Source organism: Fulmarus glacialis, unplaced genomic scaffold (genome assembly GCF_000690835.1).
Source record: "Fulmarus glacialis isolate BGI_N327 unplaced genomic scaffold, ASM69083v1 scaffold15009, whole genome shotgun sequence".
Classification (NCBI taxonomy): Eukaryota; Metazoa; Chordata; class Aves; order Procellariiformes; family Procellariidae; genus Fulmarus; species Fulmarus glacialis.
The window spans coordinates 1-17,839 of NW_009233972.1; the positions used below are offsets into that span (position 1 = coordinate 1).

A 17,839-nucleotide genomic window follows, 5' to 3' on the forward strand; every position below is an offset into this window, starting at 1 on the left:
TATGATTCTATTCTATGATTCCATGATTCTGTTTGTTGAAAAGAAGCGCACAGAGAGTAATAGGAGACCAGCTTCATCTGTTAGCAGTCAGCTGGCCTCAGCTGGTTTAAAAGTTCACTGCTCTTCATGTTCATTTCATGGTTTCTTTTAAATTTGAGCTCTCTCAAATACAATTTTAGCTGTTTCTTAACATACCCACTGAATGGTAGAACAAGGACCACTAAGCTGGTGCTTAGTCCCCCCGCTTCTGCTCTTGCTGAGTATCAATTTGACACCACATTTTTTTGGACCGAGAAATGCTTGCAAATTTAGGAAATGGGAGACTGACATTGGAATCCATGGCAAATGGGCAGTGCTGGAAGTGCTGGGGTGTTGAGTCTGTAGATGGATTTTGTCCTTTTGCTCATTCTATGTGTAGCAAATCATGTCTATGTGTTCCTGAGAAGTAGAACTCAGAAATAACTTGCTTGCCTGGTAGTCCTTAAAATTTCTATATCTTGCAGCAAAGAGAAGATTCTATATGAGGAAGACACGCTGAAGTCCATGGAAACGGAGGAAGAGAACAAGGACTCTAGCAGTTCTAGTTCTGAAGAAGAGGAAGAAGCTGAAGAAGATGAAGTTTCAGAATCAGATGCTGAAAAGGAGTCAGGTAAGACTTAGTACAGTCTTGGATTTAATAATTAGCCTAGCAATATTAGCGGATCAGTTTGAGAACTGGGTTTTTTGGGGGGTTTTGTTTTGTTTTTGCTTAGTTGTTAAAGACATTCTGAAAGTCTTACTTCCGTTGTATATGTATAGAACATGGAGAGCTCTGTAGCTAGCATACTAAAAAAGCTGATCTAAATGCTCTCTTACAAGTCAGCATAATTTTTCCAAAAAAAAGCTGTGGATAGTATTTTAATTTCTACTTCCAGCTCACTTGAATTTAAGGTAACATATTGTTCACAAGTTGTTCTTAAAGAGTATGTTTTTTCTCGTTGGCCAATTTCAGGATGAACACTTCAGTTACTGCAAGATGGTAGAAATGCAGTTGAACATGTAGGAAGGTAATAGCCTGTTGTATTTGGATCGGAGAAGTGAAATGAAGGGTTGGAGCTGTTCTGTGTAATTATAGAGATGAGGAACTTTTTAGTGGAAAATAAGAATTAAGTACGTCAAGTCACGTTAGCCTTTACATTATAGCAGATTGCTGGCATCCTACTTCCTTCGTTTCAATCGCATTTTTTTTCCATAAAGATGCTGTTTAAATAGCGTATATGTGCAGCACAAAGTTTAAATAAAGATACTTAATTTTACAGTAAGCCAAGACTTACTTGTACTTCATATTTCTGCAAAGAGAGATGGATCTTGGACTATGATGCGTTTAATGGTTAAACTACTTTTAACATCAGCTTACTTGGCTTGTATCCCAGTATACTAACAAGTAAGTCCTTGCAGAGAAGTGTAGTTTAAAGTTTTGTCCTGCTTCTTGTGCCACCTGTGTTCTAATTGTATCAATTACGATGTTTATCACAGTATGAGAGGTTTTGAGAATCCTGGTCTTTGCAGAGCTGGTAGTTAAAAAAGCTGTTTGGGTATGACAGTAACACGGTGAAATAATCTTTTGGCTTTTAAATGAAGCAAATGTAGTGGAGAAGTCAGTGGTAGAAACAGGCATGCAGTAGAAGTCACATTTATTTGCTCCATAAATCAGAGTTTTACTAGGCAACAGCCCTGTATAGCTATGTGCCAATTCTTGTAAACATGGTAGGAACTTGACCAAACCACCTGTAACGTATGTATAGCTATAAGAAGTGGAGCTATGTGGTGTTTAACTGATTCAGGAACAGCATAAGATCCTTTAGCAAGGAAAGTGCTATAGCACTCGGCATTAAATTCTGTGTAAAGCCAGAGCAGGTCATCTTATTGAGTTAATTCACTGAGCAAAGCACATTACACTAATCTATTTCAAACCTAAAAAATTTGGTTTTTAAAGTTAAAACAAATCAAAGACAAAAAACATTCGAGTAATGATTAAGCATCAATCTACAGGCTATGTTACCTGTGCTCTCCTTTCCTAGAGAGATTATTGGCTCCTTTGAGAAATTTCAATCAGAATTGAAACCTTATCTTGTAAACTTCTCAAATCTCTACTAAAATGAACATGAACTTGTCCAGCTGGATGTAGACATAGTTGTCAGTTGTTGCATATGTGAATGGGGTGCACATTTTCAGCACTCTTTTTAAAACAAGGTTCATGAGATGATAACATCAGCCCACATGTTATAGGACGACTCCAAAAGAAAAGTAGGGATGAAAATGGCTTTTCACAGAAAATTATAAATGTCACAGTATTACTAGTTTCAAACACAATCTTAAGAACAATTATGCTTTATTATCTGCTAGACATTTTAAATGTTTGGATGGATATAGGAGGCATGTTTTTGAAAACATGGAAATTTCCTTATTCCTCTTCCTTTTCTTCTGAGATTGAATATTCACATAACTTTTGTAATTTGGACAGATAGAAGATGACTGTTGTCGTAAGTGTTCAAAGCCCAGATGAAGAAAAAAAAAAAAAAAGCCAAAATATTGTTATGAGTGATCTTTTTTTTAAATCAAAAAAAAATTTAACTCCTTTGGTAACTGAGCGTAAGGGAAGACAAAGTAGAAGCTGGCAGTATAATACAGAATTTTATTTTGAGGTATGTTTTGGAGGGTCTCAGGTTGCGATAAATTTGTGGAATTTGCAGAGACTGCGGGAACAGAAGAAATCTGAAGAGGTGAGCAGTGAAACTGTAGGAGTGCCTCAGAGAGTAGCATGTTTCTTACAATCTGTGAGAAATTTGTGTTCTTCAAACAAAAGAACCTAAGTGCAGTAATGGCATTTTATTAATCTTGAGGGCAATTAACAATTTGGCATTGGGTTGTATATAAACAACAAAGATCAGGATAAAACTCTGTGGTCGCTATCTGTGCTGGTAACTATTACAATAGGTAATTATTGTGAATTAAGGCAGGCCAGGGAAGCTTTCAATGTTTTTTAAAAAAAAAACAACAAAACCCAAAACAACAAAAAAAACGCAAAAACTTAAGAAAAATTAGAGAACTAAATTTTCAGTCTCACCGAATTTGTTTTGGGGAGATTGAGCTAATCCTGACCTATTTCCCTTGATTGGAATTCATAATGTTTATTGCTGAGATTTTAGTAAACCAAAATGTGGGATCCTCCCCTAAAGACAACGATGCCTATGGTCATGCAGTCTCTCACGCTGCCAGTACAAGGTACTTTTGCCTGTCCTTCTTCTGCAATTGACTCCTTTCGGTCACATTGCTCACAGTTAGAGTTCTTTCCAACCTGTCATTACCACTTAAGCTTGTGCCCTTGTAATTAGGCTTGACCTTAAAAGTTGACCTCTGCGCTATAAACTTCCAGAATGGGCTACCAGTCACCATCTAGCCCAGCCTGTAAAGCCTGCTGGCTGTCAGGTCAGGGCTGTTCTCCCCTTCCTGCAACGTCGAGGATTCTCCTGTGTTTTACAGACTTCACTCTCAAGAAATCAGCAGATGGCCAGCATGTAATTTTTTGTCTGTATGCATTTCCATGGACTGCTGAATGCCAAGTCAGGCCTGCAAGGAGAAAGGGGTAATCTACTAGCCCTTCCTAAAAGGGCTGTTTGAAAGTGCAGTGCGTCTGCGTGTTAGGCTCAAGAAATTAAATACTCTGTTTAGATGACTTTGGAAGTTCTGAGATAACACAGAGGGAAGGGTGGCTGAGACTTCAATATCATGCAGACCTTCCTAGGGGATATGCATCTTTGTCTCTTTAAATTCTGGATCTGTCAGTCCTGCTAACTGCCTGTTATTTTTAAATGTTTCTCTTGGCTTGCTCTTTTCTGTTTTCTGTGTCCTTTGAATCCTATATTCTAGGAGTGAGAACATTTGTTTCAGAAAGATTGATCTTTGCGCTCCAAGGTGCCATCCTCACAGATGCTCCATACCAAACTGCTTTCTATATGTAATACAAGATCTTTATTCACTGCACATACCTCATTTGCTAGTACTGTTTGGGTGGTTACACTTAAAATTACTTTCTGTTTTCAAAACCATGAATATGTGAGGCACTCATAGCTGCGAGAGGAAAACATTGTTTTGTTGGTGTAGGTACATCATTTCTCAGGCACCTTGCATGTGGCTGTGTTTGGTAAACAGTCTGTCTTAGAGCCCTGTGCACTCCTGTCAATTGAACCTATTGCCTGAGACAGTTTCTGCTTACTCTCCCCCGGTGATGTCTGGTGGATGTTCTTATGTCAAGCATGGTGCATAGATACCAAAAAAATTTTAATGCTGGATGATTGCAGTTATCTAACAAACAGGGAGCCAGCTGTGAGCTTTGATAGTGTTTGCTTAGCTTGCTTTGAGCCCTGTTAAAGATTTTTGTTGGCAATCAGTCCTAGCTTCGTGTAGCTAGGATTTTGCTGTAGAAGACCAGAAATTCTGCCCATCAGCATAAGCAACTGTAGCAGAACCGTGCAATGAAATCCACCACCAGGCCCACTTGGGGAGGTGTGCTGTAATGGATACTCACGTACTGCAATAGGAATGGCATGCTCTGCTTTTCTTCCCGAGTGTTACAAGGGAAGAACAATCCCTGAGAGGAAACAAAATCGTGAATAAACAAAAAATCTGTTTGTCCTCCTTAAGGTGCTTTCTGCAAAGATTTTGCTTGTCTGTGGGGATGAAATTCAGAAGCTTTGCAAGGCAAATGTATCCATCGTATTTTTTAGTAGGTAGAAAGCCTCTTTGTAGAAAGCCCTGGTTAGCCTTGGCACTGACATCATCTTTATGATCTAAGGCGTATACTAAGGTCACAGCACCTCTGAACTTGAGTTTAGTGCACACTGTGCTTGTAAAGAAGGGCCTTGGAAGTGCAATACTGAAACATTTGGTTTCTCTTCTTGTTTAAAATTGTAGAAAGGAAGGAAGAGCCCTTTGCCAACCACTCCAGCCATGAAACCAGGCCTAGCATCACTGAGCAAATACCACCACCCGAGCCCAACTCCTTCACTGCATCTGCCAGAAGAGTAAGTGAATTTGGAATCAATGGGGACTCCAACAGAGCTTGAAAGCAGTAGGTTTTTCTGGGAAATGGACGCTCTGAAACTGATTTTCAGAGGAGTTGTAAGACATGAATTTAGGAAAGCATGATAGTATGCAATTTTGATAAAGATGCTATGTTAACAACAGTATAGGACTGGCACAAAGGAGGACGTTTGTACAAGAAGGTTCCTCTTGAATCTCTTACCCTCTGAAGCAAATTGCGCTGTTCACAAGAGAAACCCTGCTTACTGCAAGTTCTTTGTGTTGCTGTCAGTTCTGAGATAGTTGATGCCGATCTCTTACCAGCAGGAGATCCTTCACCAAAGCTGGTTCCTTGGCATCATCATCTAAAGTGCCTCTGACTTGCCAAACTCAGTTGATTCAGTGGCGTGGTGTTACAGCCCAGTTAGCAGAGAGGATAAAGTTTGCATCTGACTAGATAGCTAGGCTATGAAGGCTTTTTAAAGATGAAGTAGAGTTACTGAAATCTTATCTGAATTCTCCAGCTCTCACGTCACTCAGCTAGATGGCACCAGGAGACTCTGTGTTCTGCTGAGGACTGGTATCTTATGCTTCTTGTTTCTTTTTGCACCAGAATATGGAGGACAGCTATACAATGCAGGCACCTTGCCAAAGTCTGAAGCACTAGGTATATGTTACAGGGAAAATGTTTCTTGCTTAGTCACAATTTTTTGGTTTTGACATGCTGCAAAGTCTAACTTCTCGTCCAGATCAAATGAAATAGAGCTCCTCTGGGCGTTGTTCAACTCAGGCTGACTTAGCGGGGGAAGTATTAAAGGTAGAAGGATACTGGGAAGCGTGAGCACTTCAGTTAACCTTTTCCCAGCTGCAGAAGTATTGTTCTCACTCATTTGAGCTGTTTAACCCAGAATAAGGCTGTTAGGATATAGAAGAAGGCCTGTGTGCAAAGCAGTTATTAATTTGACTTCAATCATTTAAGATCGGCTACTTTACCTTCTCTTACATGTTTGATGCTTCTGTAACTCTCTTTGTCGGGTTGGGTTTTATATGGGAAAATATGAGTGCTTGTGTTGCCCTCCATCTGTGGAATTGTTAATATTTGCTATTCCTATGTTGTTCAGAAATTACAGAAGACAGCTTTTACTGTGGATTTGAGCTTTCACTGAGGAAAGTGTTAAAACTACATTAAAGCGTTAGAGCTGTGTAGCTCAGTAGACTGGAAGTGCTAGTGGAATACAGGAGATTAACTCTGTGCATCTGCATTAAAATAACATTAGCTAAGAAACACTGCTAAAATGCTGCAGTGATAATTTTATCTTTGCAGTCTTGAGTCAATGAGTTTGAGGGCAGAGCTTCCCAGTAGCTTCATTTTTTCTGGATAATGTCAGATGTTTTGTGTTATGTAGAATATGGTATAATAATGCTTATATCAGCTTTGACCGAAAGCCTCGTCTAGCCCAGTGTCCTGCCCTTGACAGTGACCATCAAAAGATACTAGAGAAGACAGAATCTAGCTGGACTTCTCTCCCACCTTCTAGCAATTTGTATTTCAGGGACTTGCTGAACCTGTGGTGGTTTTTGTATTCAGTACTCCCTGTTAGTCTTTTCCTCTATGAATTTATGCAGTCACTTTTTGAGTGCCCATAACATTTGCTATCCTGTAATGTCCAGTGGCAAAAGGTTCTTCAGCTTAATTACATATTATACAGAGCTTCCTGCACCTGTTTCTTTGAGTCTGCCACATGCTGGTTTTGTTTGCTCCCCCTAGTTCCTTTGTGGGAAGGAACAAGGAATAATTGATCGTTATTCACCCTTCTATGTGCCACTGAGGATTTTGTGTAGCTTGGTCATATCTCAGCCTGGAGACTCCTGATACACTGAATAACTCCTCATACAAAAGCTCTCTTGCTCTACTCATTCTTGTTGCCTGTCTCTGAATCTCTTCACCTTCTTCTATACTGCTTCTGAGCTGTGGAGCCGAGCTGTGAGTGTTATCAAAGGTGTGATTGTACCCTGCAGTAACACAGATGCATAATGGTGTTGTGTTTCATATTCTATTTTTTTTCCAATAATTCTTAATGTTTTGTTTGCTTTATTTCCGATACAACTCAGTGTTGAGCCTCTGTCTTTGCAGAAGTACCTACCTTCTTGAATGGCCAGAGGCATCTTTTTGTAAGACTCGATGACTATAACTAAAGTTGTACATTTAAGCACTGGTATATTTGAGGAATAATATATGCTTGTCAGAAGTGCCTCATAACAAAAAGCACGAAGGTCCATTCTGTAGTATGCATAGAATATGCGGTTACCTGACCATAGAAAGGTTTAAACTAGAACGGGCCACTGGGAGCCTGTAGTCCAACCTCTTGCTCGAAGCAGGGCCAACTTCAAGCCTATGTCATGTTGCTTTGAACTACCTGAGCTCAGCTGAGTATGGAAAAGTCTCTGAGGATAGAGATGTCCCACTCTCTTGCTCCTTGTCCCAGTGCAGCATCGCTCCTACCAGGAGGTATGTCTTCCTTCATGGCAATTGGGATTTCCCGTGTAAGAACTTGTGTCTATTCCTCCTTCTCCTTTCACTGTAGACTGTTGAGAAGAAGTCTGGTTCTATATCCTCTGTAAACCCCACCCCCCAAGCAGTAGAGCAATTAAATCCTTTCTTTGCCTTTTCTTTTCCATGCTAAACAAGCCAGGTTTCCTTAGTCTCTCCCTTTACGTGTTGTGTGCTCCAGCTCCCTGATGATCTTAATGGCTTCTCCTGGACTCTCTCCAGTTTGATCTGTGTAAGGGTTTTATTTGCAGCTAGTCCCAAAAGAGTCGATTACTTTTTTTGGTTTTCTGCCTTTATTGAATAATTGCCCCTTCCTAAATGGGTGCTAATAAAAGCTTCATTGTTCCTTACATTCTTTCTGCAAAGCTGGAAGAGGGCATTGTGTAGGCAAAGGGAGCTGCACAATGACACGAGATTGCTTTCATCATCTGTCCTTAGGGATGAGGGCACTACAGCAGTTTGCATCCCTGTGAGTTCACCTTGAGCTATGTTCTGTAATTAAAGCTAAGCAGGAAACCAAAGTCACTCCATCTTACGTTTACAAGTGTAGCCCAGCAAACATTGGGGCTTGTTGAAACACTTTCAGACCTTAGATTGTGCCTTGCAGTGCTCTCACTTCTTCCAAATGTCCCTTTTTCTCCTCTACAGTTCAGTTGGCTCAGCAAGTCAGACGAGCAGAAGGATGAGTCGCCTTCATCGTGGCGGCTGGGACTGCGGAAGACTGGCAGTCACAATATGTTGAGTGAAGTCGCTGCTACTCGCGAGGCGCAGAGAGATAAGACTTCTTCTATCTACCGTTCTTCGTCAAGTCCTCGGATATCTGCATTATTAGACAACAAAGAAAAGGTTTGGCTTTCAGCAAAGATGTTTTAGTGCATCCCAACTGAGCAGACTTTACCTCACAGGTTTAAGACCCTTTCCCTTTTGTTTTGAGTTATTGCTGGGTTTTGCGTCCATAACAAGCCTAGGTCTCTTCCATTCTTTCTTTTTTTGTCTTTTGAAAATCATTCCTATCCTATCAGTTGTTCTTGCAGAACTGGAGTTTGGTGCCCCTTTGACCTAATTCCTGCTTGGTTTGCAGTGGGCTGCCAGTGAACAAGGGCTGCCAGTCTGGCATGGCCCGTTCTTTACCAGAAAATATCTAATCCAGACAGTAGCACATACCTGCAGTGCAAATTCTCCTTTACTGTCGTCTATATGGATTCCTACTATATCCACCAGCTGAATTTGTGAATCCCATCCCACGTATTCACTAGCTGTAACTTTGCTGCCCATGGGTAGATGCCCCATCCCTGGAAACATTCAAGGTCAGGTTGAATGAGGCTCTGAGCAACCTGATCTAGTTGAAGATGTCCCTGCTTGTTGCAGGGGGGTTGGACTAGATGACCTTTAAAGGTCCCTTCCAACCCAAACTATTCTATGATTTTATGATTTCTCTGATTTATAAGTAGTTCTAGTTAGAAGCCGCTTTTATTCACTAGCGTGCTCTTCAGGAAATCGTTTTCAGAACTGATAACTTTTATGCTGTGGCATGTGTTGCCCAAGAAAATGCCTTAAACCAGTTATCCTTAGACAGGAGAATGCTTTCTTAGTTGAAGAAATTTGGATATGAATTCAGTTGTCACTGAACGCGCTGAAAGCGTAACAGATGTGCAATCGAAGTACTTCTTTTGCTTCACCAGGATAAAGACAACAAGAGCTATCTTGCCACAATAGCCCCCAGAAGACTAAGCAGTACGAGCGATATAGAAGAAAAAGAAAACAGGTGAGACTGACTGAACTTAATGGTAGCTTCTGTCCTGTCGATAGTTCCTCCGGAATACCTTTTTTCTATATTCATGCTTCATCTATTTTCTCAGCAGTCCCAAGTACACAGGAATTCACAATATTGAGAGCTATCTCTGATCTATGAAAGTTCTGGTATGTTGCTTTTCATTTAGGTGAGCAGGGCAATGGCTGGTTTCTCCACCTCTGTATTCATACATATGTGGTCTCCATCCAGGAAACTAGATTTATGTGTACTTTTTCCTTTTATATGCAAGTGCCTTATTTTGTAGCTGGCACCTACACGTGTTCTTCTGTGACCTTCAGTCCCTTTGTTCACACATCTGTCCATTACTTTTATGGACAATCTAAATTTTTGGATTCACTTTAGTTTGTGAACTCTCTTGTGTATGGAACTGTTTCCATCGCAGGGGTTGTTTTTACAGTGAATGTGTGTAGTTGCCCCTGGACAGAACCACAGTATAAATGGCATAAATATCTAGTATCTCAAGATATATTTGAGGAGCTAATCGCTACCAACAGGTTCTTCACAGTTTGTGCTAGAAGGAGTAAAATTTGAGCTTAGCCTCATTTCCAGCCACTTCCACAATCGTGGTAGAAAGGCACATATAGAGAAGTCACTGTGAACTAATTGTTGTGAAGAAGTCAGATGACCAACCTGAGAGAATTTCAGCGCAGTTTGAGATTCTTTGCTGATCTTTTGCTGGAACCTCCCTACTGTGTTCTTGCTTAATCTCAGCCAGTCACTGTGATCTGGAGTTTAGCAGACAATTTGTGTCTGCTGATAAGCTTGAGCGGGTTTTGGCAGTGGCTCGCATTGAGTGGCATATCCAGCTGACTGCTGATAAGCGTCCTTTGCTTGGTAAAGTAGGGAATGAGGAGAATTGGCCTGCATGAACAGATGGTGCCCAGATGTACAGTGTAGAACAGATTTTTCCCAATATTCTTTCCTTTCAAAACAGCTGAGTTTCACTTCACAGAACCCACAGGTGTCTGAAGGGGCATCAGCATGGACACGGCAATTGAAAAATGAAAAATAATTGCAGGCTGACGAGTGAATGGATTTGTGTTGCATTACAAGCTCGAGGTCCTGTCCGAGACCAGAAAAGAATAGGACATACTGCCAAAGTGTGTATTAGGAAAAGGAGCCCTGATTTCAGATAACTGTGATAAATAGGACTACTGGTAATTTATTGATAACTTGTCAAGTAGATTTAGATATTGCTAAATATTTTGTTTGTTGTTTTCTGCTGCTAAGTATAGCAAAGGATTTGCCATACTGAATTGCTTTACTGTCATTGCCTGGATACCTCAGAGAATAAAAACCTCACTTGCAGTTGTAATATCTGTCCATTTATGCAGTGTTGTTTGATACAACAGAGAGAATATCAGATGACATTATTTAATATGTTAAGTTACTTTTATGGACAATGTAAATTTCAATTGCAAGTTTTTTGACTAAAAAGGATCTTGTTCCTCTTTATGCAAAACATTATATTATCTGGTGATTCTTAAGTAATACAGCTGGCAATAACAGAAACTGATGTTAAGGCCAGAAGAGGTGTTTCAGTGAGTTGTGTCACCTGTGAACAACGGTGCACATAGGTGTAAGGGAAGGATTTGTGTTGTGGAACTGTAAAGGAGCCAAAAGCAGACTCCAAAAGTTTTTCTAAACAAACCTCGTGCTCTCTCCTGCATTAGAGAATCAGCTGTTAACCTAGTGCGGAGCGGCTCTTACACCCGGCAGCCATGGAGGGATGAATCAAAGGGAAACGAAGCTCCCCATTCTGGTGCACCTACTACCTACGTATCTACCTACTTGAAAAGGTATGTCCAATTCTGTCTTACATGGGTTCCCAGGCAGTCAGTTCGATTCTTAACATGCCTCCCAAACTTCAACTTTCTGCTTGCTGCTTACTGCATCTGCATCAGTGTAACTGGCCTTGGGACACTCTTCTGCTGAGAGCAGGAAATAAAAATTAAGATTTGATGACATTTGTTACGCTAAATAGTATTTTTAAAGGCCATCATTTTTGTTGATTTGTAAATTGCTGAACTGAATTTAAATACTCTTGTTCACATAATTCAAATGCAAACTGTTTTCTCAGTTTTATGCTAGTGTTACAGTCAGATAATAAAACAAAAATTGATCATAAAAAGAGAATAAAGTAATTACAGTTTGAAAGCATTGTTCAAATAGCTATTGACAGGTAAGTTGTAGCTCATTTCTAATTTTGGTTTATATTAGTCCATGTTTATGGCATCATTATCAGAAAAGTGGCAGTGTTCTTGTGCATGACTTACAGCACTTGCTAAGGAGAGAGACTGCTGTCTCCAACCATTTTCTTGTGGCAGTAAGGAAGCAGTTTCTGCACAGTGTATGTGAAATTGTAGAGGCTGATTTTTGGTAAAATGGCCAAGCAGAATCAGGAAAGCAATCCTGTGCATAACTACTTTAACTGGTAGTACCTTTTACCCTTTTGGAAGGCAGAGGCTCAGTTTCTTTGAAGTACCAGATAATGGCTGTCTCTGAATGAGGTGAATGAATGCTCTGCTCTGTTAAGGCAAATAATACATTACTGAGTTTTCATCTCAGTTGCGAGAAGGAGGATCAGGCCTTTATGCAAAGTACAGTTCCATCACCTCACCTTTATTTTAGCTAATACTGGAAACCATCAAAACAGCATGTATAAACATGTCACGCTGCAAAGCCGTTTGATCTGTGCTTAAGGAAAAAAGCAGAAATATTTCAAGGTTTTAGATTGTGTTTCACCAAATTCTAGACCCTGAACTAAATAACTATCCTGAAGATGGAACAGTTGCTTGAGATATTTGGGAAGAGGCAGATTTTTTGTGTTTTAGTACTTAAGCTGGTAGAGGTAAGTTGTGCTCGAGGATATGTCTGTCCAATTGCTGAGCACATACAGACCCATTTCCACAAAAGGTGAAACAGATAGCCACTTCAAGCAGTAGACTTCTCCTGATCTGCTGATCCATTCCAGTGACTTCACATCTATCCTGGGACATGATGACAGGCCAACTTCCATAGCTTGTCTCTTTCTAAAGGCAGTCCGACAAGCCGCAGCTGATTACATTGGAAAACTTTTGCCTCTTGCTGGCGTGCCTTACTGTTCCCTAATCTGGGTGAGAGACAGTCCAGTCACTAACGTCACTAACATGGCTGTCCGTTAAAATTTTACAAACATTGACTGTTTATCTCAGCTAATCCTGAACCAGATTTAGTATTACATTCACATAGTTGTACTGTATTTCCTTGGTTAAACTGTACAGAGACTAGCGAAGGTTTTGGCTGGCGGTGGTATTTCCCTAATTCTGATCTCTTGTCACAAAGGCTGAATTTTGGCCTTTCATAGCAGAGTGCTGGTTTACAAGCAATTACGGAGAATAGCTAGCTTTGCCAGGTAGGAATAAAGTGTACTTTTTTTAAAGAGATCAATGGTTTTGCACTGTATATACAAACAGTAAAATCATGATCAATTTGACCTCTATTCCATATGATTTTCTATAGAAGAGCACAGAGAAATTAAATATAATTGTATTGAACCTCTGATTTCTCCAGCCTTGTGCATCAGCCTCCAAGATGAGGAAGGGAACCTGGTTGCCTGTTAAAGGATGAGCTCTTTGTCATTTCCAAGTATTAGCAGAACTCTGAAGGCAACTCCAAAAGATAAAAGCTCGTTCTGAGAGAGGAAGAATTGAAGTGAACGTGACATACTTGGATGTTACTGAGAGGAGGGCTTCTGTACATCTGCATTTACCCTTTCCCTTAGCATTTAACTAATCTCAATTAAGATACCTAGTTATGTTCTGTAAGTGCTTTATATGACCCCCAAACAAAGAGTAAGCAAGAGCAACAGATCATCTTAAGATGTTGAAAATGGCTTTTCTTCTAAAAGGGGACAAAATAACTTGCAGCAATGTTGCAAATGTTCTTCAGCTTTAGTTGAAGCAAATATTAAAGCGCTCTCTGTAATGGTAGTGAGTGTCATTCATTCTTCTTTCTCTATGGGTGTACCACTAGCCCAAAAAAGCACAGAAGCCTGTTCTGACAGCCTGTTCTCCATTTTGGTCTGTATTGGCCTTCAAACAGCCAGTTCACATCACCTGTATGTTAAAAGATTTGGAGGAAAATTGGCATAGCAGATCGAATTAATTCAGCGTACTTCCTTTGACATCAGCCATAAGAGATGCCTCACAGGAAGGGATCACACACACCAAAATGAAATCACATTTTCACACAGTTAGTTTCTCCTTCATTTTACATATTTGCAGATACACCTTCTTACTGGTTTTGTTCACATAAAAACCATCACAGCGAGTCAGGCCAACAGTCCGTGCAGTCCAGACTCTGTTTCTGACAGCAACTGGTTTTAAGGGACAAGTTGCAAAAGCTAGGATAACTTAAGAGCAGTCTTCCACCTCCCACACTCTCCTTGCTTCCAGCAATCGTGATTTTAGGAGCTAGGGGTTATACTTAACTGTTGTTCTTAATAGCCACCACTGTGGCCAAAAGCAAATCCTATTTTGATCTCTGTAATACCCTATGGCAGCGTGTTAAAAAAAAAATAGTTGTGTTTTGTGCAAACCTTTTTTATTAGCATATGGGGAAGCTTTTTAAGGCTTGAACGCTTTTAAGATTTTGAATTCTACTTGCCTTAGCTGTTTTCGGAAGTATTTCTTCTTATTGATTTGAAATGTTGCTTTCCATTTCATTGCTCATTCCCTGATGGTTATGTTATGGTGATTATGTTAGAGAACGAGTAGCAGTGTGTCAGTGCCTTTTTTATTTCTAATGTCAAATTCTTTAGCATAAATTCGTAATCTTCCTTTTTGCAGATTCATATGAACACAGCTGTTAATTAACAAGATTCCCGGGCTAACCTTTTTCTTGCAATTTTCTGGTCCTGTTCACATCAAATGTGAACAATTGAATAAATGCCTTAGAGTCCTCCTCAAACTGTGCGATGGCACCCATGCAAGCTGACGGGGTGGGGAGGTGAATTCTGTAGAGCTGGCAATGCCTTGGCTCCCTTCTTGTGAGCAGGAGTGTGTGCGTGATGCCCCAGCACCACATTTCTCCGACCCGGGGCATTTGCGTGCAGGAGTTATCACAATGTTATCACAACACCATCACCATGCTCTTTTCCTCCATTCCTCCTCCTCCTTCCCCTCTCAGCTCCCCCACATCTCTGCTCTACCAGGCACCTGGTGGTGCTTCCACCCTCTTGTCTCCCCTTTTCACCCATTACCTCTCCTTTCTGAAAGACAGTCCTTATCAGGTCTTACTTAATAACTCTCCCATGTCCTCCCTTCCTGACCAAATTCCTTCTCTTTTTTGCAGCCACCCCTCGTGCCCCAGCGTCTCTGCATTGGGGTCTCCTAGGATGGTGCCACATCAACCCTGCTCCCCCCAGGGTTGCCACCACCTTTTCCCCTGCTGCTCCTCTTGTTCCTTTTCCTGGCACACGCTCCACTACCATCGTCTTCTCAGTACACTCATTTCTGCAACTTCATGGCTGCTTGCTCTGCACGCCCACACCAGCCAGGCTTAGCTCCCTGCTCTCGCTCTCCTCCCAGCCCATCTCCAGGGCTTGGCCTTTTCCTCTGGTGCAGAGAGCCAAGAAGGGAGGCACTTGCTTCCAAGAGGACTTCCTGCTCCCCAGTGCTCCGGGCAGGCGCTGGCTTTCCCGGGGAAGCTTTGTTTAGGGTCCGGTGGAGGTTGCTACCTGGTGACAATAACTTACTTGTTCCTTTGTGACCTGGATATGGCAAACAGCCATCAACTTAAGAGCCCAAATGTAAGGTTCCTCCCTGTGGAGGCCCTCCAGGGTGCCCCAGTCTCTCCTTCAGCTGCTTGTTCTGGGCTGGCTGGGGGCCTTGGCATATAAAACCGATTTGTAAACTGGCTGCCTGAGTGGATTGGACTGGATCCTTCCTCCAACCTCCTGTCCTTGGCTGTTGTCTTGCCCCTTTCAAGTTTTATTTTGGCCTCTGGCTGCTCTCTCTGACTCTTGCTCTAGTGTTGACTTCCAGTTCCAGTCTGTTGTCCCTGGCTTTCCCATAAACCTGCAGCTCTTTGTCCCGGTCTGCTTTTCCTCTAGGTCAGCTTTTATTCCTCGTGCAACCACTTTCTTCCATACTCCATGTGCGCTGGCATGGGAGTCATTAGGATGCAGGAGGTGAGAGGCAGCCTTCCAGCCTTCCTAGCCTTTGATCCTGCAGACAGTCTGACCAGTAGCAACTAGGAATACCAGTTGCTGGGAAAGGCGTGGCAGTGTCCTAGGTCATGCATGCATGCTCATTTGCTCTGTGCAGGCGACGAGCAGCCTGTATATGGGTTTCTGGCACATGCAATGAGGAGATTTTGCCAGATTTCGTCAAGTCTGTTTTTAGAGGTATGCAACTTATCCCACTTAGGGTGGATTTTCTCTGAAAAAGCGAAAGGGTACATCCTCGTACCCTCCTTCTCTCCTGTCTCTTCTCCAAAGTAGGAGCACTTAAACACTAACAGCTTTTCAGTAATAATGGTTTTAAGGGTTTTATTTTAAACTGGCAAAATATATATTTCCCCTGCACATTCTTGAATATTTTTTTGGACAGTTTTGCTAGCTATTTTCCAGAAATATAGAGTTTGTGCCAAACATGCCTTAAAGAAAATGAAAGCCTGAACTGATCATCTTTGCAAAGCTTTAAGCCACTGAAAACAAGTTGTGAAAACTGGAAGTCCTGGGCATCCTTAGGAGGTGATGCAGCCAGACCTGCTTATGTCACTCTCTCCTTCCCTGCTTTAAGCAACCTCATCCTTGCTCATTGTTTCTACCTTTCCCCAATACATAGGGGTGCTCTGTGTGCGCAGCTTTCACTGCGGTAGGGTTTTTCCCTTCCCTGATCTTCACCGATTACCTCCATGCTGTTACTCTCTCACTGAAACTCAGCTGGGCTTAGCTAAGAGGGGTGCTGCTAGTGCTAGCCTGCGTGAGCGACCCTGCAGCGACTCCGGTGTACTCTAATCTCCTTGCAAATGATTTGTAATACTTGCTCCCTTTCCAGCTGAGAGCCCAGCTGTGGTGATGTTCTGTTGAATATTTACTGTGCTCTGAAGGACGTGATTTTGTGATGTTTTACAGTGCTTCATTTGGTAGAAGTAGTGACCTCAGCAGTCCCTACATTTCAGCCAGTCGCAATACATCTCTAGCTACCTCACCCACTACCATTGGTTCATCTACCTCATTGGGCACCCCGTGGCAACCTGTCTCTTCCTGTCCCACATCTCTCGGTGCGAACACTACTGCATCAGCCCGCCAATATACCAGGTAATGGCTCACAGCTGAGATAACGCTGCAGAAAACCAGCATTTGGGTTGGAAGTTCTGAATTCTGGAGTGGATTATGGATTGGAAATGTGCTTCCACGTGGGAAGCGCTGATAAGAAATCCCAGAATGGTTACGTTGGACAGTTTCAGTAGTGCATATGCACCAGCAGGCAGTTAACAGCCCGTATGTGACCTTAGCTTCTTCGCTCACTGGAGTGGTCAATTGTGCCCTCTTGCTACCCTGTTAGAGACACTATGTGTTGCTCAGGCTGCTCTTGGGCGTTCAGTGTACAAGCTCTTGGAGTTCATTCCTTCTGCTTATTCACCAGGTACATTTTCTAATCATTTTTGCTATAAACAGAGATGTGAAGACTATGAATTCCTCCTACTTATTCTTCTACGAGTTTTTAAAAGCTCATTTTAATGTGTGCTGTTCTCCACAAAAACAGAAGTCTAGAACAAGGAGAATGAACTGTCAATGCTCCCTCGAGGTGGCTGGTCTCAATCAGCAGTTGAGTTCACTTGCTTTGCTTTCCATTATGTCTTCTCTATTTCAGAGCCCCTTTCAGGCAACAAACTGATTCTGCTGTAGAGAAAAATACAGAGGGCATCTCTACTAGCACCCCCCTAGGTGTAATCACAAATCGTGCTATACTCGGCTCTGCTAATGGTATTGCGAATGCCGGTGCTGCCTCAACTACAGGAAAGGACTTCTCAGCTGAGGAAGCCAGGGAGCGCAGAAGGTTAGTGAGCAGAGTGCTGCTGTGTGTTGGTCCTCCTCTATCATCAGGTTCACGTGGTGGTGATGGTGGGGATGTAAGAACGGTTTCTTAGGTGCTATGGAGTTACGGGCTGCTGCCCCTGCTCCATCTTGAGGTTTTGAACTGCGTCATCACTCGATTGTACGTTAAATTGAGTTTCATAATTTTCTACTTGTCTTTTCAGTGTCTCAGCCTTTTTCTTCAGTAGTTATCTCAGCTACTAATCTCAGTCCCTAAGGCCTCTATATGTAGAGGGACAGACAGCCCTGTAGCTGCTTGCAGTAGGTTCTGTAATATGAATCCCATCCGAAAATGTGTTGGACTGAGACACATTGAGATAAAATCCAT

General features: G+C 41.8%; 1 protein-coding gene across 1 annotated transcript; it reads left to right on the top strand.

Annotated features, from left to right (window-relative positions):
* Window positions 1-503: 503 nt before the first annotated feature.
* Window positions 504-17,473, top strand: LOC104082391 (protein phosphatase 1 regulatory subunit 12B-like; the record flags this gene model as incomplete). The annotated part of the gene is made up of 7 exons (XM_009585506.1): window positions 504-649; window positions 4,954-5,063; window positions 8,261-8,458; window positions 9,295-9,377; window positions 11,099-11,224; window positions 16,546-16,731; window positions 17,288-17,473. Coding segments are annotated over 7 exons (1,035 nt in total), but the record flags the coding sequence as incomplete, so codon positions are not given.
* Between the last annotated feature and the right edge of the window lie 366 nt (window positions 17,474-17,839).